Below are 25,743 nucleotides of genomic sequence, written 5' to 3' on the forward strand. Positions count from 1 at the left end.
CTGAAAATATGTCTTATATTCTAGATTCTTCAAAGTAGCCACCTTTTGCTTTGATTACTGCTTTGCACACTCTTGGCATTCTCTTGATGAGCTTCAAGTGGTAGTCACCAGAAATGGTCTTCCAACAGTCTTGAATGAGTTCCCAGAGATGCTTAGCACTTGTTGGCCCTTTTTCCTTCACTCTGCGGTCCAGCTCACCCCAAACCATCTCGATTGGGTTCAGGTCTGGTGACTGTGCAGGCCAGGTCATCTGGCGTAGCACCCCATCACTCTCCTTCTTGGTCAAATAGCCCTTACACAGCCTGGAGGTGTGTTTGAGGCCATTGTCCTGGTGAAAAATAAATGATGGTCCAACTAAACACAAACTGGATGGAATAGCATGCCGCTGCAAGATGCTGTGGTAGCCATGCTGGTTCAGTATGCCTTCAATTTTGAATAAATCCCCAACAGTGTCACCAGCAAAGCACCCCCACACCATCACACCTCCTCCTCCATGCTTCACGGTGGGAACCAGACATGTAGAGTCCATCCGTTCACCTTTTCTGCGTCGCACAAAGACATGGCGGTTGGAACCAAAGATCTCAACTTTGGACTCATCAGACCAAAGCACAGATTTCCACTGGTCTAATGTCCATTCCTTGTGTTCTCTAGCCCAAACAAGTCTCTTCTGCTTGTGGCCTGTCCTTAGCAGTGGTTTCCTAGCAGCTATTTTACCATGAAGGCCTGCTGCACAAAGTCTCCTCTTAACAGTTGTTGTAGAGATGTGTCTTCTGCTAGAACTCTGTGTGGCATTGACCTGGTCTCTATTCTGAGCTGCTGTTAACCTGCGATTTCTGAGGCTGCTGACTAGGATGAACTTATCCTCCGCAGCAGAGGTGACTCTTGGTCTTCCTTTCCTGGGGCGGTCCTCATGTGAGCCAGTTTCTTTGTAGCGCTTGATGGTTTTTGCCAATGCACTTGGGGACACTTTCAAAGTTTTCCCAATTTTTCGGACTGACTAACCTTCATTTCTTAAAGTAATGATGGCCACTCGTTTTTCTTTACTCAGCTGCTTTTTTCTTGCCATAATACAAATTCTAACAGTCTATTCAGTAGGACTATCACCTGTGTATCCACCAGACTTCTGCACAACACAACTGATGGTCCCAACCTCATTTATAAGGCAAGAAATCCCACTTACTTAACCTGACAGGGCACACCTGTGAAGTGAAAACCATTTCCGGTGACTACCTCTTGAAGCTCATCAAGAGAATGCCAAGAGTGTGCAAAGCAGAAATCAAAGCAAAAGGTGGCTACATTGAAGAACCTAGAATATAAGACATACAGTATTTTCAGTTGTTTAACATTTTTTTGTTAATTAATTACATAATTCCACTTGTGTTAATTCATAGTTTTGATGCCTTCAGAGTGAATCTACAATTTTCATAGTCATGAAAATAAAGAAAACGTTTTGAGAAGGTGTGTCCAAACTTTTGGTCTGTACTGTGTGTATATACATAATATATATGCACACATACACACACACTATGACTTATTTCGGCTAAGATAAAGCCTAGATCCTCAGGCTACATTCACGCTATGGGCGTAGCCAGGATCAAACCTAGGGGGGGGGGGGGGCAGAATCTCATTCTGTTCCGCAGAATTTCATACTGCACACCTCGGCTGCTGCAGAACCTCATACTTCACACCCCTACACTTGAAAATTAAGCCTGCACTTTAAGAAGATGTGGTGATGAATGCAGTCTATTCCAACTATCAGTTGATGTTGATGTTACTGAAGACGAGCAATGCCTGTCCTGGGCGTCCTTTTGGGCAGCTAGGAGGTGTACCTGACTGGTGCTAAAAAAAAAAAGGCGTGTTAGTCTTTGTGCTATCCGGCTTTCATTCTTTTTGGTACAGATATGATATGGATAGACAGATATGGATAAATGGATATATAGATAGAGCAGATTTCTAATCTGCTTTTGCTATTGAAAACATTATCTATGAGCTCAAAAACCTTTCAGGTGATGTGTTTTTTAAAAAGCTGATCTGCTTTTGCAACTGAAAAACGTATCCTCAAAAAACGCAGGAAAAACGCTGTGTGTGAATGTAGCCTTAGATCAGGAATAGAACAGTCATTTATAGGACATTTCATAACTTTCCCAAATTCCTATGAAAAAATATTCAGCATATTCTGCATTGAACTACTGTACCCAATTTATTATATATTTTAGGAGTTGGAGTCGGTCCATTTTATACCGACTCCGACTCCACCAAAATGAGCACCGACTCCACGACTCTGACTCCACAGCCCTGCTTGGCTCCATTATCCCTATCCTGGTGTACATGGGCCCCCTCATTCTTTTCCTGGTATGCATGGCCTCCTCATCCCTATCCTGGTGTGCTTGGCCCCCTTATCCCTATCCTGGTGTTCTTGGCCCCCTTATCCCTATCCTGGTGTTCTTGGCCCCCTTATCCCTATCCTGGTGTGCTTGGCCCCTTTATCCCTATCCTGGTGTGCATGACCCCTTCATCCTTATCCTGGTATGCATGGCCTCCTCATCCCCATCCTGGTGTGCTTGGCCCCCTTATCCCTATCCTGGTGTGCTTGGCCCCCTTATCCCTATCCTGATGTGCTTGCCCCCCTTATCCCTTTCCTGGTGTGCTTGGCCCCCTTATCCCTATCCTCGTGTGCATGGGCCCCCTCATTCTTTTCCTGGTATGCATGGCCCCCTTATCCCTATCCTGGTGTGCTTGGCCCCCTTATCCCTATCCTGGTGTGCTTGGCCCCCTTATCCCTATCCTGGTGTGCTTGGCCCCTTTATCCTTATCCTGGTATGCACGGCCCCTTCATCCTTATCCTGGTATGCATGGCCTCCTCATTCCCACTCTGGTATGCATGGCCCCTCTCATCCTCATCCTGGTGTGCATGGCCACCTTGTCCGAAACATATGGTAAATATTTCTTTAGTATATGAATGTTTGCAGCAAAATGCTCTGAGTAGAGGTATGTCATTAATACAATAAATTGACCGTATAAGAGGTTATTAAACTAAGGGAGTTCTCAATTCTTCTAGATCTCCAAATACCTTGGAAACCTTTATAAAAAATTAAAGTTCATTCTACTTCCAAGCACCTGTTGCTGTAAAAATACACCTTAATAAGCTCCCCCTAGTGGCAATGATGTGTGGAAAGCAGGGGATTTTTAACTGGTTCTGTCACAGTAAGGCCTCATTCAGACATCATTTTTTTGGCGTTTGAGAATAATGGATCAAGTTTCATGAGTGATTTTTACATAGTCTTTACAGTTTAATCAGAGTTTCGTTACTTTCAGTAGCTTTTTTCACTGACGAAAGACATTTCTCCTTCGCCTCATTGGGGGACACAGAGACTGTGGGTGTATGCTTCTGCCGCTAGAAGGCTGACACTAAGTGAAAAAGAGGTTAGCTCCTCCTCCGCAGTATACACCCTCGCCCCTATTGCGGGCGGAAATCAGTTTTTTGCTTAGTGTCCATGGAGGCACACGTCTGGTTTTTCTCCAGATCTTTTCTTCGTCTTTTTCCCATGAAGATGTGACAGGGGCAACAGATCCTATTGAAAAGGTCCGATTTCCCCAAACCATCAACGGGCGAGCACGTGAGTGTTGCCTCCACGTATCCTCTCCCGTGACGTGGGACACAGTGCCGGACTTAGCCCTGACCACCCCTAGGTATTGAAACCATGGGCTGTACAGAGGCACAAGTCTAGTCCGTGCGGCCCCCACTGCTCCACCAATGCTCAGACTGTGGTGCTGCAAGGTGGCGGACGGTCCCTCTCCTCACCCCCTGAAGGGGTTAGGACGGTGCAGGCACCCTAGCTCCATCTATCTGTTTTTTTGTCAAAGACCCCCTCACATACCTGCGCTGCAGATGGAAGAGGATCATCGGAGAGAGGGTCTGGGAGGGCTCCTGGAAGTCTTCGGGCTGGAGCCCACAGTGCTAGTCATGCAGAGGATACGTCAGGCGGCAACCTGGAATGCCGCACCGGTCAGTAGCGCCATACCGCCCCCCCCCCCCCCGGTCGGGTAGGGGGAGAAATTGAGGCCGCGGCTTCGGCTGGAGCTAGGCCGTGGCCGGAAGTCCCGCCCCCGGGACCGCGTGTCACTTCCGCCCTGCACTGGGAGACGATAGAAATCGAGGCCCTGGCTTTGGACCGCGGCTAGGCCTCAAAGCGGAAGTACCGCCCCTAGACCCGTTTTCACAGGCTGGCGCGCACCGCAGATGGCGCGCGATTTGAAGGAAGATTCTCTTTGGGGGGGGCGCAGGACTGGGGTAAGTGCCCGAGAGACCACGCTACAGGGAAAAACAAGGTGCTACCTACTCCCCATAGACCCAGCAGAGGACAGATACAGCATGTCTGAGAAGGAAAAGACGCACACGTTCTTTTACGCTGCATGCATCTCTTGTAAGGCTGCGTTTCCGCCGGCACAGAGCTAGCGTTTATGCGAAGCCTGCGATTCTGAACACGCCCAGGAGCCCTCCCCTGCGACCGCGACCAATGTGTCATATCCCCCGATGTGGGCCCGATCACTGTCACAATCCATGGCGTCGCTTACGAGAGCAAGAGAGTCCCTTCAAGCCCCAGATAAGGGCAGGGACTGTGGCTTGCTGTCTTTAGAAGGAACCTCCACCTCACTAGAGCCTCCAGCCTGCAGGGGCCGCTCTCACTCCAGGCAGACCCGGAGGAAACGAATCCACACGGTGTCGCCCAGTCCATCCGGTGCCTTGGCATCCGTAAGCTCTGCTTCTCGCTCCCCGTCACCAGTGGTTGATAGCGAGCAGATCTCGTATTGCGAGTCAGATGAGCCCCTTGACCTGGATACTCCAGGGTCACGTGAAACAGTGGACAGCCTCATAGAAGCCGTCAATCAGACACTGGGGATTGAGGATGATCCCGCAGCGGCTACGGGGCATAAGGTGGCATTTAAGCGAGTGAAGCGCCCGCACAGAATTTTTTCCTCTCACCCTGAGTTTGAGGACATAGTGCAGCGAAATAGAGAACGTCCAGACCGGCGTTTCTCGGGTCAAAAGGCACTCGAAACAAGGTATCCGTTTGCTCCGGACCTCCGTAAAAAATGGATGGAATCCCCGATAGTGGATCCGCCGGTTTCACGCCTGGCCACTAAGACCCTGTTATCTGTCTCTAGTGTTTCCTCGATTAAGGATCCCACGGACCGCCTTATTGAGAGCTTAGCTCGGTCAGTATATAAGGCGTCAGGGTCTGCACTCGCTCCTTCGTTCGCAGCAACAACAAGATCGCGCAGGAACAGGATCTACCTGCAGAGATTTCGGAGGTCGCAAGTCAGATGGCGATGCCGGAGACTATGTAATTAATGCGTCTTTTGATGCGGCCAATTGTTCGGCATTTGCTGCTGCTAATGCAATCTCTATCAGAAGAGCCCTGTGGTTGAGGACATGGCGAGCCGATTCTACTTCTAAGGCTAGTTTCACACTAGCGTTTGAGCGCAGCGACGGCCTGCGCACGGCCGTCGCTAAGCCCCGCCCCTGCCGCGCCTCCGCCAGTAGCTCCGCCCACCGGCGCATGACGCTGCATTCGTCCCCGATCTTTATTACAGGGGGCGCAGGCCGTGCGCAGTATGCGTTTGGCGGCGCATGCGTCCTTTTGACGGTGCGCCGACCTGCGCCAAACGCAACCTGCTGCAGTTTGGTTGCGTCAGCGCACCGTCAGAAAGGCGCATGCGCCGCCAAATGCATACTGCGCATGGCCTGCGCCCCCTGTGATAAAGATCGGGGACGCAGGGAGCATGCAGCGTTATGCGCCGGTGGGCGGAGCTACCGGCGGAGGCGGGGCTTAGCGGCGGCCGTGCGCAGGCCGTCGCTGCGCTCATAAACGCTAGTGTGAAACTAGCCTAAGAAGTCCTTGACTTCCCTGCCTTATCAGTGCGGCCGCCTATTTGGGGAAAAGTTAGACCAACTTATCTCCGACAACACAGGAGGAAAGAGCGGGTTTCTCCCTCAACAAAAGGTCAAACCTCTTTTTAGTCACCCTTTTCAGGCATGTTTTCGGGCTTTTCGCAACCCCGGGTGGACTACAGGGCCCAATTCCGCAGCCCCAACCAGGATAGGGAGTGGCAGGTCTCATATAGAGCCAACCCATTGGGAAGAATGCGTGCTCAACAGGCCAGATCGAGAGGATCCAGATCCCAAAGATCATCAGCCAAGTGACTTGAGGCCTTTACCAGATGACACCAGCAGGGTGGGCGGCCGCCTACTCTGGTTTCACCACGTCTGGGCCAACGTTGCTCACGATGCATGGGTAGAAGAATTGGTGTACTCAGGTTACAAAATAGAATTTGTCAGATGCCCTCCAAGACGGTTTTTTCTTTCCTGGCTTCCCAGGGTAGATGCCCAGGCAAGGGCTCTATTGGAAGCCATCAAATCGCTCCAGCACAACGGAGTCATTATTCCAGTGCCGGAACACGAAAGAGCTCAGGGATTCTATTCCAACCTCTTCGCGGTTCCCAAAAAGGACGGGTCGGTCAGGCCTGTGTTTGATCCTGACGAATCTGTTCAGAAGCTTCAGGTCCGACATTTTCAGATGGAGTCTCTCCGTTCAGTCATATCTGCCATGGAGCAGGGAGAATACTTGGCATCAATAGACATCCAAGCTGCATATCTGCATATTCCCATTTTTCCTCCTCATCAGAGGTTCCTACGCTTCGCCATCAACGATCAACATTTTCAGTTCGTAGCGCTACCCTTCGGGCTAGCCACGGCTCCCAGAGTGTTCACAAAGGTTGTGGCAGTTGTCATGGCCATACTGCATTCTCAAGGCATGGTCGTCTTGCCTTATCTGGACGACCTCTTGGTCAAAGGCCCTTCAATACGGGGATGCGAGGAAAATGTCAGCATCACGCTGGATACTCTTGCCCGCTTAGGGTGGTTGGTCAATGTGAAGAAGTCATCCTTTGTGCCAGCTCAGAAGATCTCCTTCTTGGGAATGATCTTCGACACTTGCCGAGGGTTGGTGATTCTCCCTCAGGTAAAGGTACGGGCTCTCCGGCAGGGAGTCCGGGCACTTCGCCAACCAGTCCCTCATACCATCCGATCTGGGATGAGGATTCTAGGAAAAATGGTGGCAGCAATGGAAGCGATACCTTTCACCCAGTTCCATCTTCGCCCCCTGCAGCACGCCCTCCTGTCAGCTTGGGACAAGAACCCTTTCACGCTCGATCGGCAGTGTCGTCTGTCCTCTCAGGTCAGACAGTCTCTCGGATGCTGGATAACCAGTTCCTCTCTGACTCAGGGGAAACCATTTCCCCCAGACCATTGGCTGGTGGTGACAACCGACGCCTGTCTCCTCGGCTGGGGAGCAGTGTTTCACCACCACACAACTCAGGGATGGTGGTCGCCACAGGAGGCACGCCTCCCGATCAATTTATTGGAGATACGAGCAATTCTGCTGGCACTCCAGAAGTTTCATCACCTCCTAGCAGGCCGCCCTGTCCGAATTCAATCGGACAACGCCACAGCGGTGGCTTACATAAATCACCAAGGGGGCACTCGCAGCAGAGCAACCATGTGCAATGTAGGGCATGTTCTTCAGTGGGCCGAAGCAAACCACTCGGTGATTTCAGCAGTTCACATCCCGGGCGTGGAAAACTGGGCAGCAGACTTTCTCAGCCGGGAGGATCTTGCGTCCGGAGAGTGGTCTCTACATCCCCAAGTCTTCCAGCAGATTTGTCAGCGGTGGGGAACACCGGATGTGGACCTGATGGCTTCCAGAGTGAACGCCAAGGTGCCCACATATGTCGCTCGGGCCAGGGACCTGCAGGCAATCGCGGTGCATGCGTTGGTTCTGCTATGGAACCAGTTTCGCCTCCTGTATCTTTCCTCCGCTGCCACTACTTCCAAGAGTCGACAAGAAGATCAAGACGGAATCCTGCTGGCAATCGGCAATCCTGCTGGCCCCAGATTGGCCCCGTCGAGGGTGGTACACAAATCTAATGCTGCTACTCGCCGACGTCCCTTGGCGTCTACCAGAGCGCCCGGATCTACTTTCTCAAGGGCTGATTTGCCACCCGAACTCGGGCCCTGTGTTTGACGGCGTGGCCGTTGAATCTTGGATTCTAAGGCCGGTTTCACATTTGTGCTTCAGGGCGCAGCGACGGCCTGCGCACGGCCGCCGCTAAGCCCCGCCCCTTGCCACGCCTCCTCCGGTAGCTCCGCCTCCGGGCGCATGACGCTGCATGCGTCCCCTATCTTTATCACTGAGGACGCAGGCCGTGCGTAGTATGCGTTTGGCGGCACCTGCGTCCTTTTGATGGTGCGCCGGCCAGCGCCAAACGCAACCTGTTGCAATTTGTTTGCGCTCGGCGCACCGTCAAAAGGACGCAGGCGCCGCCAAATGCATACTGCGCACAGCCTGCGTCCTCAATGATAAAGATAAGGGGCGCATGACGCATGCAGCGTCATGCGCCCAGAGGCGGAGCTACCGGCGGAGGCGCGGCAGGGGGCGAGGCGTAGCGGCGTCCGTGCGCAGGCCGTCTCTGCGCCCTGAAGCGCAAATGTGAAACCGGCCTAACCCAGGCAGGGTTCGGGAGCAAGGTGGTTGCTACAATGATTAGTGCCCAGAAGCCTGCTTCAGCATGAGTTTACCACCACACCTGGAAGGTGTTCTTCACTTGGTGTCGAGGCCATGGTGTTTCTCCACTGAGATTCTCGATCCCCAACATCTTGGATTTTCTCCAATCGGGCCTAGACTCGGGCTTGGGCCCGAGTTCCCTCAGGAGACAAATATCGGTCTTATCCGTTTTGTTCCAGCGGAGAATTGCTACCAATTTGCAGGTGAACAGTTTTATCCAGGGAGTCTCCCATTTGGTACCTCCCTATAGGTCGCCTATGGACGCCTGGGACCTTAACCTGGTATTAAGTGTTCTGCAGGAAGCTCCATTTGAACCACTGCAGGATGTGTCTTTGAGGTACCTTTCCTGGAAAGTGGTGTTCCTGGTGGCCATCACTTCTATCAGGTGGGTCTCTGAGTTGGCGGCCCTATCCTGCCGAGCTCCGTTCCTCACTTTCCATAAGGATAAGGTGGTGCTCAGACCAGCCCCTCCTTTTCACCCAAAGGTCGTGTCCTCATTTCACATTAATAAGGATGTTGTCTTGCCTTCTTTTTGTCCAGCACCGGTGCACCGTGTGGAAAAGGCTTTTCACACGTTAAACCTGGTAAGAGCCCTCCGGAGGTACGTGTCGAGGACGGCGCCCTTTCGTCAGACGGACACGCTGTTCGTGCTCCCTGAAGGGCGCAGGGAGAGACTCGCTGCCTCAAAATCAACCATTGCCAGATGGATTCATTTGACTATTCAGGAGTCCTACCGCATTAGAGGCACGCCGATTCCAGCAGGGATCGGAGCGCACTCTACTCGGGCTGTGGGCGCCTCTTGGGCGCTTCGGCATCAAGCTTCGACGGAACAGGTTTGCAAGGCAGCAACCTGGTCCAGCCTGCGCACATTTGCCAAACATTACAATATCCAAACTCTGGCCTCAGTGGATGCGAGCCTGGGTAGAAGGATTCTCCAAGCAGCGATGGCGCACCTTTAAACCAGAGGTTCATGTAGCTTGGATCGGTGAGTCAATTTCCCACCCAGGGACTGCTTTTGGACGTCCCACAGTCTGTGTCCCCCAATGAGGCGAAGGAGAAACATGGATTTTTGTGAGAACTCACCGTAAAATCCTTTTCTCCGAGACACTCATTGGGAGACACAGCATCCACCCTATTAGCCATTTGGCTCTTATTTGTTTAAATTAATATATGTTTACTTATTTGATATGGGGTGGTGTTTTTCGTTGGACATGTTGTACCTGTATGAAGGCTGATTTTGTTGTCCTCCTACTGCTATGGCACCAAACTGATTTTCGCCCGCAATAGGGGCAAGGGTGTATACTGCGGAGGAGGAGCTAACCTTTTTTTTTTTTTTTTTTTTTCACGAAGGCTACTTTCACACTTGCGTTTTTTTGTGCTGCGCACCGTGCGGAGTGCAAATTCACATAAAAAACGCATCATGCGTTTGTGTGCGTTTTTTGCGGGTTTTGGTGTGTTTTTTTAAAAAACACTGTTTTTTTGCACATACGTGCGCATTACCATGCGCACGTATGCGCACTCATATACTATAATGGGTGTTTGGCTGTAAAAAACGCATTGCGTGCGCATGCGTTTTTTGGGGGCAAGTCGGACGCACAAAAAATGCAACAGGATGCATTTTGTGCGCCCGAGCGCACACTACCAAAAACGCATACGCATACAAACGCATGTGTATGCGCACCCATGTAAAAGATAGGGAAAAAAAGCATGCGTTTTTTGCGCTAAAAAACAGCGCAAAAAAACGCAAGTGTGAAGCCAGCCTTAGTGTCAGCCTCCTAGCGGCAGAAGCATTCACCCACAGTCTCTGTGTCCCCCAATGAGCGTCTCAGAGAAATGGCTTTTACGGTGAGTTCTCACAAAAATCCATGTTTCTCTACTATTAGAGAAGAGTCTCTTTTTTTTTTTCCCACACACGAATAGGCTTTTTTTGCCGAGTTTCATCCAAAACTCTCATCAATATCGGACATGTCTATGTGATTTTGCACGGAACACTTTGCAAAAACTGAGACGAGTGAACAGCTCCATAGACTGTCATAGGTATGAGAGCTATCCGCAAAAAAAACGGATATCACTAGTATATGAAAAGCAGTCATGTGAATGAGCCCTTAAATGTAGTAAACCTTAGATTAATGTTAGTTAATATGGAGTCACTGAGCATTGTTCCTGGCTCTTGGAAATCTGTGACCTTTCTATTTTATATGCTACGATTAGAGGAGATCTTACTGTTTGGTGTCAGTCGCTGTAAACAGTTGCATTAATCTGACAGTCTCACAATCCATCTGAACAACATTCATGTGAGCACTGTTTTAATGTCTGCTTGAGACCACAGGCTCAAAAGGCTGTGTCGGACAGACTTGGCATAAGCCACTCAGTCTGTCAAACTCCTGAGAAATCCCAATACACTTTAACCCCTGTACCAGGATTGTTTTTTAAAATAGGAGCCAGTGGAATGCTACCATGGAAGGGCTGTCATCTAGCGGTAGGAATGGTCACCAAACAAGGTGAGAGCTGAGAAGTAATTTTGAGGACAAAATCAAGATAAGTAAGGATAGTTAGAAACAAGCCGGGCTCAAAACAGGAACATACTAAACAAGCCAGGAGGAGAATATGCACACCTAGCCAGGAAACACTAAGCTATATCTGGCAGCTTCCAGCAACAAGCTGGAAGCTTTGGTGGTGTGTGGTGCTCTCCTATTGGCTGGAGCAGGGAGCTGATAATTTCAGCTGGAAGCACACACGCCAATACTGCCAGACTGTATTTCACTACAGGTCCCAGCCCCTCTAACCTTAGTGGCTGGACAGAGTCTGCCATCCAGAGCTTCTTGTTCTGATATATCTATCACCAGCGATGCCCACAGAATGAATACGGCGGCAACAGAAGCAGAAGGTTTTGTTGGAGATGTGAAAACTGTCCTGATTACTCTCCTGGTTTTGTTCCCTTCTGAGCTGCCTTAGCAGATAGCATGCACAATGTTTGCAATGTTTTTCAGGAGGATAGTTTTGGTTACCGTATATACTCGTGTATAATCCAAGTTTTTCAGCCCATTTTTTTGTGTTGAAAAAGCCCCCCTCAGCTTATACACAAGTCATTGTCCAGAAGATGGCAGGGGTGGGAGATCGGCGGAGCCGCGGGTCACAGGAGGCACGAGTCGGCTGCTGTAGCTAAAGCTACTCCCATGCCCACTGCTAAAGAAAAATTAATATTCACTGCACTGGCATACCTGGCTTATACTCTAGCCAATAAGTTTTCCGCCTCGGCTTATACTTGGGTCGGCTTATACACGAGTATATACGGTAAATTGTAGTAATAAATTATATTTTTATCTAAAACGCAAGGTCTTCATTTATTATCATGATATAAATATTACATTTTTACACAAACAAATATTTTAATCTGAATCTGCATCAATGAGAATTTTTAAAACATTGTTCTAAAAGGTAGCATATTAATTTCAGGCAATGCTGCTCTGGTGGTGAGAGAGAAGGGGAAGTCTACTAAAAAGCTTGAAGGAAAAGCATAAACATAATTAACAGTAGGGATATAAATAATCATAGGTGTAGTAGAATGAAATACATTTTCGTACAAAAAAGAATGAAGGAATTTTGTAGTTCTATGTCACAGAACAAAAGTTGCATTGAAAATACCTTGATCTGCTGCTGATTATGTTCAGTATGAAGCTGGAAAGACAATATGCGCAATAGTCTTCTCCAGTAAATCAGAAGAATGTGTGCCATGGTGCTCACCTGGTCGAGTTATGATCTAACAACCCCTAAAAAGGTGTAGGCTGCTGCAGATCCACGGTAATGGAAGTATCAAGGACTGGAATCAAATGAGTTAATTCTGCCGGCGAAACAGTGAAGAGAAGTCAGGAATGCTTTTTATTGGTCAACAATTTTCAAAGTATCAAACTTATTCATCAGGACAAACTACAAAGATCATGTGGTTTGTATTGATTAACGCAGCGCAGAGTTAACAAATTTGATCCCAGTCCTAGTTAATTATATTCAGGTATAAACACAAAGCCAGTTAGGATATACACCCACCCCAGTGCTCAAATTAAAGTTTCTATTTTAAAGGGAATGTGTCAATTTGTCCCCACATCTTAAACGGTTTGTATGAATATTTAGCCCAGTGAAAGATGGACTCATTGGTACCTTTATAATGCCAATCCTTTGAATCTTGAGAAATCAAGAACTTGTCACACTAAACTGGATACATATGAAGTGAGGTTTTTTCACCTCTATTGCACAAATAATAGAAATCAAAGTATGTGGCACCTAATGAGTTAACTTTTATTCCAAGTATGTGTTACCAGCTAGTTTTCACTGATGGCATGTACTTCTCCCTGTACGATGCAGATAAATCAGAAGCAGGCAGCAACACACGTGCGAACACATACCCCACTATAACTTAGAACAGGTGTGACATGTAATCACAATTATGGCGACTGTACTGGAGCAACTTGAAATCTCTCTACGGTGAGATCACGGCTGTCATATGTCTCACACAGGAGCAGTCTGTTCTGGGCTACTCATGTGTGAGACATAAGGACAAAATACACTACACTCACTTCAGTGCCATTACGAGTTTCCTAAGCACAAAAGATATATTTGTGACACTGATACATCTTCAGAAGGTAGTGTGAGAGCGAGGGTCAGTACAGCAGAGTGGACATTGCTATGAGAGAAAGAGAGCTGATAGAAGGGCTTGTAATATGACACAGTTAAACTTGACTGCTCTTTCCTTCTCTCTCCCCCACTGACTCATGTAGTAGATTAAATTAGAAGATCAGAGCTGATGTTTTGAAACAGACTGCAGATGGTAGTGTTGCATTCTTTCATTCCTGGCCCTGGTTTTCCATGTGGACCATGGTCACAGGTTTCTAGTTAAAAACCCTACAGTATAGGGTTTGGGTGTGTCAGTCTGGTGTGTGCTAGAGGGCAGAGCAGTTGTCTCTGCAGTGCTCCATCTGTGTGAGACAACACAGGCAAACGAGGCCAAAGCAGCTCAGGGGTCTAGCACCCACAGCATACACGGTGGTGCAGTCGCCCATGGCAACTGGTCTTGGGGAGGACTGTCTTGTGCCCAGCAGTGAACCGGAGGTAAACTGTCCTGTGCCCGGAGGAGGACTGGCGTCTTTAGTGACTGAAAACTGAAGGATATGGTTCCCGGCTGCGATCCAGAGGATATCGTGTGCTGAGTAATGCTCTAAGTAAAACATTAACACAGTGGTGCAGTCGCCCACGGCAACTGGTCTTAAGAATAGAACTGGCGTGTTTAGTGACTGTAATCCAGAGGATATGCCCAGCAGCGATCCGGAAGATAACGTGTGCTGTTTTGCGGAGTTGAACATTAAAGAGACATTTTGCTTTGCTTTGCTGGGTCACTGCCGCATCACTGCACAGGTTGCTACGGCTGCACTACAATACCCACTTCTATTTAAGAATAGTTAACTCATTAGGTGTAGCCACTACTACATCCTGTGTCCAATTGAATACAAACGCATGGGCCATGTACTGTACATACAGCGAACAAGTCGGTAGGACAGTGTTCACACCACCAAGAGACTGAAATACAGAGAAACAATGCAAAAAACGTGTAAAAATACTCTGCTGTAAAAAATATCTAACAATAAACAGCAAGTGCTAGTAAAAAGATGATCACAAAAAAGGGTATTTAATTGATACGTTTTTTGCAAAAAATGTATACTAAGCCGCTCTACCAGATGCCAAGGTATACCCATAAGAGCAGTCCTAACCAATGTATTAAAACCTGTATGTGCATGGCCCATGCGTTTGTATTCAATTGGTTTCTTGCTTTTGCAAGATTCTGGGAGGTCTTCACCCCTCTGTTGTGGGCCATGCACATATGAAGCCGTCTTACACAGCGTGTCCACATCAGACATTACCTTTCAGAATCCTGCTCATGTAGGTACTGTTCATATGGTCAGGTTTTAAATACGTTGGTTAGGACTGCTCTGATGGGTATACCTTGGCGTCTGGTAGAACGGCTTAGTATACATTTTTTGCAAAAAAAAACCTTAACTAAATACACTGTTCTGTTATCTTTTTACTAGCACTTTCTGTTTATTGTTAGATTTTTTTTTTTTCAGCAGAGTATTTTTACACGTTTTTGTATTGTGTTTCTCTGTGTTACATTCTGTGTCCAATTCAACTTGAAAAATTTGGTTAAAGCTCCTCTTTAATGTCAGGAGACAGAAAAATGCACTTGAGCAAACTGTCTCCCCAGGTTCTGAACACTGCTGTTCCTCTGATTACAGGGTGAAGGAGAGCAGATCTGAATGTACAGTGGGGAAAAAAAGTATTTAGTCAGTCAGCAATAGTGCAAGTTCCACCACTTAAAAAGATGAGAGGCGTCTGTAATTTACATCATAGGTAGACCTCAACTATGGGAGACAAACTGAGAAAAAAAAATCCAGAAAATCACATTGTCTGTTTTTTTTTCATTTTATTTGCATATTATGGTGGAAAATAAGTATTTGGTCAGAAACAAGCAATCAAGATTTCTGGCTCTCACAGACCTGTAACTTCTTCTTTAAGAGTCTCCTCTTTCCTCCACTCATTACCTGTAGTAATGGCACCTGTTTAAACTTGTTATCAGTATAAAAAGACACCTGTGCACACCCACAAACAGTCTGACTCCAAACTCCACTATGGTGAAGACCAAAGAGCTGCCAAAGGACACCAGAAACAAAATTGTAGCCCTGCACCAGGCTAGGAAGACTGAATCTGCAATAGCCAACCAGCTTGGAGTGAAGAAATCAACTGTGGGAGCAATAATTAGAAAATGGAAGACATACAAGACCACTGATAATCTCCCTCGATCTGGTGCTCCACGCAAAATCCCACCCCGTGGGGTCAGAATGATCACAAGAACAGTGAGCAAAAATCCCAGAACCACGCGGGGGGACCTAGTGAATGAACTGCAGAGAGCTGGGACCAATGTAACAAGGCCTACCATAAGTAACACACTACGCCACCATGGACTCAGATCCTGCAGTGCCAGACGTGTCCCACTGCTTAAGCCTGTACATGTCCGGGACCGTCTGAAGTTTGCTAGAGAGCATTTGGATGATCCAGAGGAGTTTTGGGAGAATGTCCTATGGTCTGATGAAACCAAACTGGAACTGTTTGGTAGAAACACAACTTGTCGTGTTTGGAGGAAAAAGAATACTGAGTTGCATCCATCAAACACCATACCTACTGTAAAGCATGGTGGTGGAAACATCATGCTTTGGGGCTGTTTCTCTGCAAAGGGGCCAGGACTGATCCGGGTACATGAAAGAATGAATGGGGCCATGTATCGTGAGATTTTGAGTGCAAACCTCCTTCCATCAGCAAGGGCATTGAAGATGAAACGTGGCTGGGTCTTTCAACATGACAATGATCCAAAGCACACCGCCAGGGCAACGAAGGAGTGGCTTCGTAAGAAGCATTTCAAGGTCCTGGAGTGGCCTAGCCAGTCTCCAGATCTCAACCCTATAGAAAACCTTTGGAGGGAGTTGAAAGTCCGTGTTGCCAAGCGAAAAGCCAAAAACATCACTGCTCTAGAGGAGATCTGCATGGAGGAATGGGCCAACATACCAACAACAGTGTGTGGCAACCTTGTGAAGATTTACAGAAAACGTTTGACCTCTGTCATTGCCAACAAAGGATATATCACAAAGTATTGAGATGAAATTTTGTTTCTGACCAAATACTTATTTTCCACCATAATATGCAAATAAAATGAAAAAAAACCAGACAATGTGATTTTCTGGGTTTTTTTTTCTCAGTTTGTCTCCCATAGTTGAGGTCTACCTATGATGTAAATTACAGACGCCTCTCATCTTTTTAAGTGGTGGAACTTGCACTATTGCTGACTGACTAAATACTTTTTTTCCCCACTGTATGTACTAACACATCTGTACATCCTGCAGCACTGACCAAGTGGAGTGAGGGGGAGTGGAGAAGAGCTGACAAGGCTGTGAGAGCTGCAGATGCAGAGATGTTTGTATTGACTCTCAGGTCTGCTCTCTTACCTCTCCTCTCCCCACAAGATTGAAACAATGGATTGACAATATAAGGGTTTGTGTACTGCTAAAGCCACTTCAGGAAAAAGCAGGTATTTTTTCTTGGGAGTGGGTTTTTTTTTTTTTTTTTTTTTACACATACTACCATGTTTTTGGCAGTTGTGCCCCCATTTTTTTTTTTTATAAACAGTATGCATTAAGAGTGAGACACATCCAAGTGGAAGCTGCTAGAAGAATGATCAAGCCACTTTTTTCAACTGCTTCACAACATCGGATATTTGAACAGATTTGAAATTTTAAAAAAATTGGAGTATATGCTTTGCAAATCGTATTTACATTGCTATGAATATGTTCATTCGTTTTGGCCCTTTTAAGCACTTTTTCACAGATGGGTTCCAGGCAGAATCCACCTGAAAAACACTGTGTGAACATGCTCGAAAGTACCAATGAGTTAATCTTTCACTTTCCCACATGTGTATATAAATGGTTTTGTGGAAGGGTGAATGAAGCTTACTGATTCATCTTAATAAGTGCTGTATTTTTATTTTTATATTTTTTGCATGTCACTAACAAGCTCCATGCTGCATTCATTTTGGAAAAGGGCCGAGTAGTGGGGACACGTTCATTATGGCTGTCCTTTACTTCCTCCCTGCTGTCAGCCACAGAACTATAATAACTTGAGTATGTTATGTAAATAGGAATCTACAGGTTGTTTGTGTGTCTATGGAGGGACCACGTCGGCTTATAAAGTCCTGTTATTCTAGCAGCCTTTATAGTCATTAAAGCAGTGTTAAGTGAAAGGGAGGCGGAAACCAGACACACATAATGTGGAAAAGTAAATTTGTAGAAAGTGTGACCATTACCGGGTTTCTTTATCTGTAAAATGGCAGGCGACGAAAAATTCTTGTTCTCAAATATGGAAGAGAGAGGTATTTGGGAATATGAGAGCACTGAGTTATTTTCTCTGAAGGTCTCATTTAAACAGCTCTCTTCTATGTAAATGTGACGGCATGCATGCTACTATGGACAATGAATTGGGGTTTACTTTTGGGGTTTACTTATTAGTTCTGTTCTAACAAGAATTTTATTATGAGATAGAATAAACTGCTCAATATATTTCTGATGTTACAATGCCTCATCTAATATGTAAAGCTCAATGTGGGTATGTATATGTGTGTGTGTGTGTATGTCCGGGATTGGCATCCGCACCGTCGCAGCTACAGCCACAAAATTTGGCACAGTCACACGTCTGGACCCCGAGAGTGTCCTAGGCTATGTTGTGAGGTGAAATTTTAACCCCGCACGTTCCAATGCACCAAACAATTTTGCCCCTATCTTCATACTGGGGAAAATGTGTGCGTGCGTCAAGCCCCGCCCCTCATTATGATGTCATAATGGTTGCCATGGCGACGCTGATGTCATCATAGGTTGCAAGCCCCGCCGCTCATTATGATGTCATAATGGTTGACTATGGGATGGAGGATGTGTGGGTATATGGGCACTGGACTGTGGGATGGAGGATATGTGTGACGGGTATATGGGCACGGGACTATGGGATGGAGGATGTGTATGATGGGTATATGGGCACGGGCCTATGGGATGGAGGATTTGTGATGGGTATATGGGCACGGGCCTATGGGATGGAGGATATGTATGATGGATGTATGGGCATGGGACTATGGGATGGAGGATATGTATGATGGGTATATGGGCACGGGACTATGGGATGGAGGATAATTATAATTTGTTATAACTAACCACAGTTAGTTACTATGCCTCATAAGTTGATAAAAACAAACCTGAAAATCGCATGTACTAATTTTTTATACAAAATATTGAAGTGTTTCAAACTCGACTATTTAATTCCTTGTTCTTAACCACAGTAAACCTTACATTTTTGTTCAGCTTTACAGGAGCAACAAATATGGAATCAAAAGAAAAGAAATCAGACGTCCTAAATATTTTCTCTGTTGCATCTGGGCATCTATATGAGCGCTTCCTACGGTGAGGATACAGTTTAATAAAAAACATGTACATTATTTGATCAGTATAGAATGTAAAAACATTTAGTTTTTCAATTTGTTTTCTTGTTGGTTATTAGCTTGCAATTTTTTTTTTCCTCCTTGCTTTTCTGAACTAAGCCCAATCTTATTGCAATATTTTATGATATTGTTGTAGTTTCTATATTTTATTACTCATTGAAGCCTCTAATACTCATTGAAACACCCCTATGAAAGGAAACTTCTTGAAACCAGTTTATAGTTCACATCTGCTCCAGTTTTATAGACACTTATACATTTGCCAAATATATATTTTTTACCCAACCAGATGATTTTCCTTTTCTTGCGCCTTTGTTTTTTCCTCCCATTGTTCAAAAATCCATATTTTTCTTTTATTTTTCTGTCAACAAGGACATATCAGAGGCTATGTTTTTGCAGGACTAATAGTAGCTGTAAATGACACCATTGATTTTAATATGCTAAGTACTGGAAAGGAGAAAAAAGATTCCAAGGGTGGTGAAATAGAGGGAAAAAAAGCAGTTCCACCGTTGTTCATCGTACGGTGAACATGGCCTGAAAATATGATTCAACAGGTCAATATGATTACAGTTGTACCAAGCTTGAAAAGTTTTCTTTTTCATTTATGTAGTGAAAAATTATTCAGAGTTTTGTTAGAAAAAAAAAAGTTGTTTTCAGTCACCATTTTCCATTATTTATCTGTCAGTGGACCTGTATGAGGATTTGTTTTTCTTTGTGTGTGTGGCCAGGTGACATTTTTATTGGTTTTATACATGTGTAGATAGAAAAATTTCATCTTTTTATTGCAAGTTATTAGGCAGGAGCGACAAAACCCCCCTGCAATTCCTGCATATCTTTTCTCATTACGGTGTTTACCGGTTGGGTAAACTTATTTTACGTTTTGATAGCTCAGGCGTTTGTAGATATGGAGATATCAATTATGTATATTGTTGCTTCTTTATTATTGAGAGGGGAATTAATGGGTGATAGTCTTTTTTCCACACAAGCTGGGTTTCATAGGACAAGAAATTTGGTAGCCATGAGAACTTTCAGCAAGCCCTCTGCTGCAATGGCAACCCATTGTGCCCAGCTCCAGCCTACAGTTGCTGATGATGCAAGATGCTGGCAATGAATCACAGTTGGCATCACCCAGCATGCACCGCTTCGGGCAGTGAGAGACAGGTGTCAGCTGTCATGTTAGTTGAACACCCGGCGGCTATCGCGCAGGCATGGCTCCCGAGGCCGCACGATCGCCATGCGTATCTATACTTCCTTGGTCGCGAACACCTTCTTTTTCCATGATGCAAAGATGCGTCAAATATCGTGAAGAGGTTAAAGGGTTCTAGAGAGACAATAATTGCTTTTTTATGAGCAAGTACTGCATTTGAAGACAGATTTGAGGCAAATGAAATGGAAGAGTGTTGGTACCATCGCAGAACTAAGGGTGCATCTATCTATGTCTTCCTCATAGATTTGCTAGTTCATCATATGAAACACTCTATTATGTGAAGCAAAGACCTTATATTCAGTATGTAGTAGAGTTTGTTTTCCAGACATCATTTCATGCCTCTCCTCATTTTAACACTAAATTAACAAATATAGTGTTACTATCTAATGATCACTAACTGAAATGAATATTTTGACACCTCTACTCTGCAGTTTGTACAATCTCCACATAAACCAGAAAGATGTTCTAAAAGGCTTGATAATGAATTTAAAAAAGAGTAGAACATACACTATATGGACGAAAGTATTGGGACAACTACACATTACATCTATAGGAACTTTTATTACATTGTAAATCCATAATATATGTGGTTGTCCTACTCCACCCCTGATTTATAGCTATACCAGCTTACTCCCTTGTGTGAGGCCTTTCTACAAAATTTTGCACCACATCTGAGATCTTTTTCCCATTCATTCATTTGTGAGGTCAGACACTCATATTGGATGAGAAAGCTCCATATTCAATCTCCGTTCTACTTTATCTCAGATGTGCTCAATAGGTTTTAGGTCAGCACTCTGTGTTATCATTGGGTCTCAATTTTGTGCTGGACCAAGATTTTGATCTTTTTACTACTATTCTGGACATTTAATAAATTCATCCGTAACTTGACCATAAAGAAACATGTTTGGAATGATGAAAGTGAAATACATCAACATGTGTTAAACCCAAGTTACAATGAATTCCAAGATCTGGACTTTAAAGAACAAATGGTGTTGCTTACTTTGCTAGATTAGTTGTCTCATGTGGATGGGAATCATATGATTATCACTCAATCACACAATTTAAATGTGAAAAATCCCTTTTTTTATCCACTTCAAACCAGAGTTGATTGTATGGATAAATTTCAAGAAGTAATTGAAAGAGAATTAAAAATCTTGAAGACTAACACGGAATTAGGTCCAAATACATTTAGAAAAATAGTAACCTTTCTTTGAGACTGAAAACGGCTCTACAGGAACTCAAAAATATGTCCAATATTACCATTAAAATGGCGGACAAGGGGGGAATGGTAATGGTGCTCAATTCAAAAGATTATCAAGATAAAATGAGAGAATTGTTATCTGATGTAACTACCTATGAAAAACGTGATCATAATTCGACAACAAAATTTAACAAAGAAATAGACAAGATCATTGATGGTTTAAATCTGGGTGTTCTAGATAAGAAACAGGCTGATTTCCTGAGGGTACCTAATCCGGTTATTCCAGTACTTCACAGATTACCCAAGATTCATAAGGGTACTGTAATTCCTGCTATGAGACCCATTGTCTCGGGAATAGGATCCACGAATGAACACCTTTGTGAATGGGTGGATTCTTTTGTTGCAACCTCTGGTATGCAAATTGCCGGGGTACATTAAGGATTCAAGAGACATTTTGAGAATTTTTTCTAAAAAAAAAAGAAAACATTGTCCAGAGATTACACATGGTTGTGTTGTGATGTTATTTCACTATATACCTGTGTCCCTCATAATATAGCTATGCAAGCTCTACATTTTCATCTTGAATCTAGTCAATACTCACAAGATTTAATTCAATTTATTTTACAGGTGACATATTTTCTTTTGACTCATAATTTTTTTTCTTTTGATGGAAAGTTTTATTTACAAAAAGCAGGCGTGGCGATGGGAGCAAAATACTCTCCATCCCTAGCCAATTTAGTCGTGGCATTTTTTGAGTTGGAATGCATATAATTCCATACATAATCCACATTTTCAGGACCTGGTATGGCAGATACATCAATGACATCCTCATCATTTGGGGGGATGATGTATCTGTCATACCGGACTTTATAGATTTTCTCAATTCCAATAATTTTAATATCCGATTTACCCACAGATTTAGTCCCAATCATGCTGCCTTCTTGGATTTGGACCTTCACAGTGAAGGCCAGGTCATTTCCACTAAAACACATTGCAAACCTTTAAGTGGCAATTAGTGTTGAGCGATACCTTCCGATATCGGGAAATATCGGATTGGATCGGACCAATACCCAAAAAGGATCGGATATCGCCGATTCCGATACCGGAAACCAATGCAAGTCAATGGGACAGAAATATCGGAATTAAAATAAACCCTTTCTTTCCTTGTAGGTTAATTCTACATGCAGGAAAACAACTAAGAATAATGTAGAATGTATTGGGGGAGGTGGAGGAGACATTAAAGGCATAGAGGTTTAGCCCAATCAAATGGAATAGCAGGAATTAATTTTTTTTTTTTTTTTAAGACGTTCGGAGTAACAAAGATATTGACTATGTTAAAGGGGTTGTGTAGCAATAGAGGGAGACGTTCAGAAAAGTCACATGTTGGCGGAGTGTTGGAACGGAGTGCTTCATCTAGCTTGGAGGTTGACTGAGCCCCTGACCCGAAGGACACTGCATAGATGCGGGCACCTGTATGCACAACAGACTGTGAGTAAAGCTTTGGAACTACATGCCCTGGTGTCCTTCAGTTATTCCTGCGCCAACACACTCAGCACTGCTACATCGCTGTGCCTGACATCGCTCCATCTATGCCTCTTCACTACCTCTCCATCTACACTGCCCTGGGACTACAGCCCTACCTGTGGAGGGCCACAACATCATTGCTGCACCACACCATCTGTCCCAGAGGATCTGTCTGCAGCGTCGGCTTAACATCTTCATTGCCAAACACCACAGGTGGCGTCACGAATCATTCACTCATAAACTTTAATTATCATCCACACGTTCAACATTTCCCTTTTACAATGGACACCCAGGGCCACTGACCGGGTCACAGCTACTATGACATCTCCCATTGAAACCAACGGGCCCGGTACCGAGTACCCCACCAGCCCTGGCAGGCGATCCAACTTGGCAGAAATACATAACAGAACAGGTTGTCGGACACTGCCTCTGCTGCACGCTCGTATAGTGGATTACTTTTTTTTTTTTTTTTACATACTCAACAAAATGTACTTTTCAGGTCATCCCCACAATATCCTCACTTATCTTCTCTTCTTTTGAGGTCAACACATTCAACACTTTTTCAGCCCGTCTCTCTGTGACGGTTGTCTGTCACCCTCTGGGTCCCTCTTGCGACACCCCCCCCCCACGCAATTATGATCGCTGTGATTGGCTGTTCAATCCTGCAATCCTGAACAGCAAATTGCAGTGTTTCTCAGTGTTTCAAGCATTCCGATTGCCTGAAACACTGATCTCCAGCCTAGGATCGGTGCTGTAAGAAGCACCGTTCATAGGCTGAAGCCTGGCAACCACAACGTCACCAATCAAAGCGCACAGACGCGCTGTGACCTGCAAGTGACAGCCCTGTACATTCTCAGTCTAGCTTCGGATTTCTACAGGGTGGTCCACTTTGACAGTCTATGGGCCGTTTGGTACCACAGAAGCCTGTGCCATCATTAAGATTGCTGCTGCTCCTCCTACTGATCCTGCTGAAGAAGAAAGAAGAGTTCCTGATCCTTGCCTGATCTTTCTCTAATTTACCCTAATCCCATGCTCCCACCCCCTTTTTCACCCCCTCCTCGCCAGCCCACCCTTCTGCCACCGATCGCTGATCAGTATTTCATCGCTAAACAGTATTTGATCGCTCCTTTTTGGTATTTTTTTTCTTTTTTCGTGCATCCTGCAGCCGATGAAAGTTGATCTGTGACGCAATTCACTGATCAACGTCCGTACTCGGTGGTTTCCAGGAGTGTTGTCTCTGTCTATTTTTCCCGCCTTCTCCCCACTTTGCACCACCTCCATTTGCGCATCCTGCAGCTGCCAAGCATTGATCAGTGACACAAATCACTGATCTGCACTCTTGCTCACTGTTTTCCTTAACTTTTTTTTTTTTTTTTCACTAACTATTCCCCCCGTCCCATTGCACCACTCAGTGTGTGCATCCTGCAACTGCTGAATTAGCATCTGTGCTCCTTTTTGGCAAGGACTTTTTTTTCCCCTTTTTTATCCCCTTTTTGCACCACATCCATACGTGCATTCTACAGCCTTCTAGTGCTGGTCGGTGACTGACCTCACTGATTTGTCCTCCGGTTTTGCTTTTTTTGTGAAAAAAGAATCAAGTAAAAAATCATTTAATTTGATACGATTAGATTAGTTGGGGACAGTAAAAATATACCGTAGTAATCGTCTAAAGCGTGTTTTTTTTTGTTTTTTACTGAATTGAGTTACTGTCAGTAAAGTGAAAAAAATTAGATTAATTGATAGGATTAGATTAGGGCCAGTAAAAATAAACCGTTGTAATCGTCCACTATGGTATTTTTTACGGAATTTAATGTCTACGCGGAAAAAAAAAAAATCCGTGCGTACTAGATCCATTGAGCGCTCTGATCACTGATGTGCATCAGTGATCAACTTCCAGTTGTTGGAGGTTTTTTTGTTTTTCTAAAGAATCAAAAAATAATTTAGATTATGGACAGTAAAATATACTGTAGTAATTTTCAACTAGTAAAGTATTTTTTACTGATTTGAATCAGGTTTGTGTCAGTTGCAGATGCTCAGGTGTTTGTTTTTTACTGACATCCATTTAGTAAGTTTGTTTTTTATTTTACCAAATATTTATATTTCTCTTTCTATATTCTTTCTTTTTTATTCCCTTCTAAATAAAAAAAAGTTTACATTAAGCACTCTCAAACACACCTGAATCAAATTTGGTACACAATCACCACATACGTGAAAAAATGTCGTCACGCTCGTCCCAAACCCGGTTTTCAGCGGAGGAGGCATATGCTTTCCTTGCCTCACACACTGACAGGGAGAGGATCCCAACTTCCTTTATTTTTCCGACTCCCCCTGCTCTTCCTCTAATGATACCGAACCGCCACGCAGGTGTCCCAGGGCAGAAAATGAACCAGTGCACACCGTATGGACCTCCCCTCCCAAAAATTATGAGCCACAGCTTCCTGATTTTGTGGCACAATCAGGAATCCAATATGACACCACTGGCCTTACAGGAATTTACTTTCTCAAATTCTTTTCTCTGAAGATTTTGTAAATCTCCGTGTCACAGACCAATTTGTACACCCATCAGTTTTTATCCCAAAATATGACTTCATTTGCCAACTGGACCCCTGTAGGCATCATAGAAATGATGACCTTTTGGGGCCTGGTTAATCACATGGGGATAGTGAAGAAGCAAGAAATTCGGCAATATTTTAGGGTTCATGTTTTTTATGACAGTCCAGTGTTCCGCACAGCTACAGCACATACACGTTTTGAAGCCATCCATAAATTATTGCATCATAGTGATATTGCACAATGTCCTCCCCGAGATTACCCAAACTTTGACCGACTTTTCAAAGTTCAGCCGGTCATTGAGCACTTCAGCAACAAGTTTGCTGAGGTGTACAACCCCCAAAGGGACATCTGTATGGATGAGACTCAAATTCTGGCAATACCTGCTCAGTAAGAGGGCCAGATTTGGAGTTAAGCTGTACAAACTGTGCAAGAGTACCTCAGGGTACACCCACAAGTTTAGCGTTTATGAAGGGATGGACCCCTGGATTGAACCCCTTGAATGCTCCCCTGTCCTGTGAGGTCCCTCAAACTGCAAAGAGAGGAAGGGCTCAAAAAAGATGCC

At 45.1% G+C, this 25,743-nt stretch overlaps 1 protein-coding gene across 3 annotated transcripts in view; it reads left to right on the forward strand.

The window, feature by feature from the left end:
• UGGT2 (UDP-glucose glycoprotein glucosyltransferase 2) overlaps positions 1-25,743 on the forward strand; it is a 548,948-nt gene that overhangs the window by 444,594 nt on the left and 78,611 nt on the right. For 2 of the 3 annotated variants that reach the window (XM_073569568.1, XM_073569567.1), the window contains exon 32: positions 18,563-18,661. The exons of the other annotated variant lie outside the window; for it this stretch is intronic. In XM_073569568.1, the coding sequence (XP_073425669.1) occupies positions 18,563-18,661 (99 nt within the window). The remainder of the gene's footprint in view (positions 1-18,562; positions 18,662-25,743) is intronic. 3 annotated transcript variants of the gene reach the window in all.

Source organism: Dendrobates tinctorius, unplaced genomic scaffold, assembly GCF_039654945.1.
Source record: "Dendrobates tinctorius isolate UK_male_01 unplaced genomic scaffold, ASM3965494v1 ptg000026l, whole genome shotgun sequence".
NCBI classification, from domain to species: Eukaryota; Metazoa; Chordata; class Amphibia; order Anura; family Dendrobatidae; genus Dendrobates; species Dendrobates tinctorius.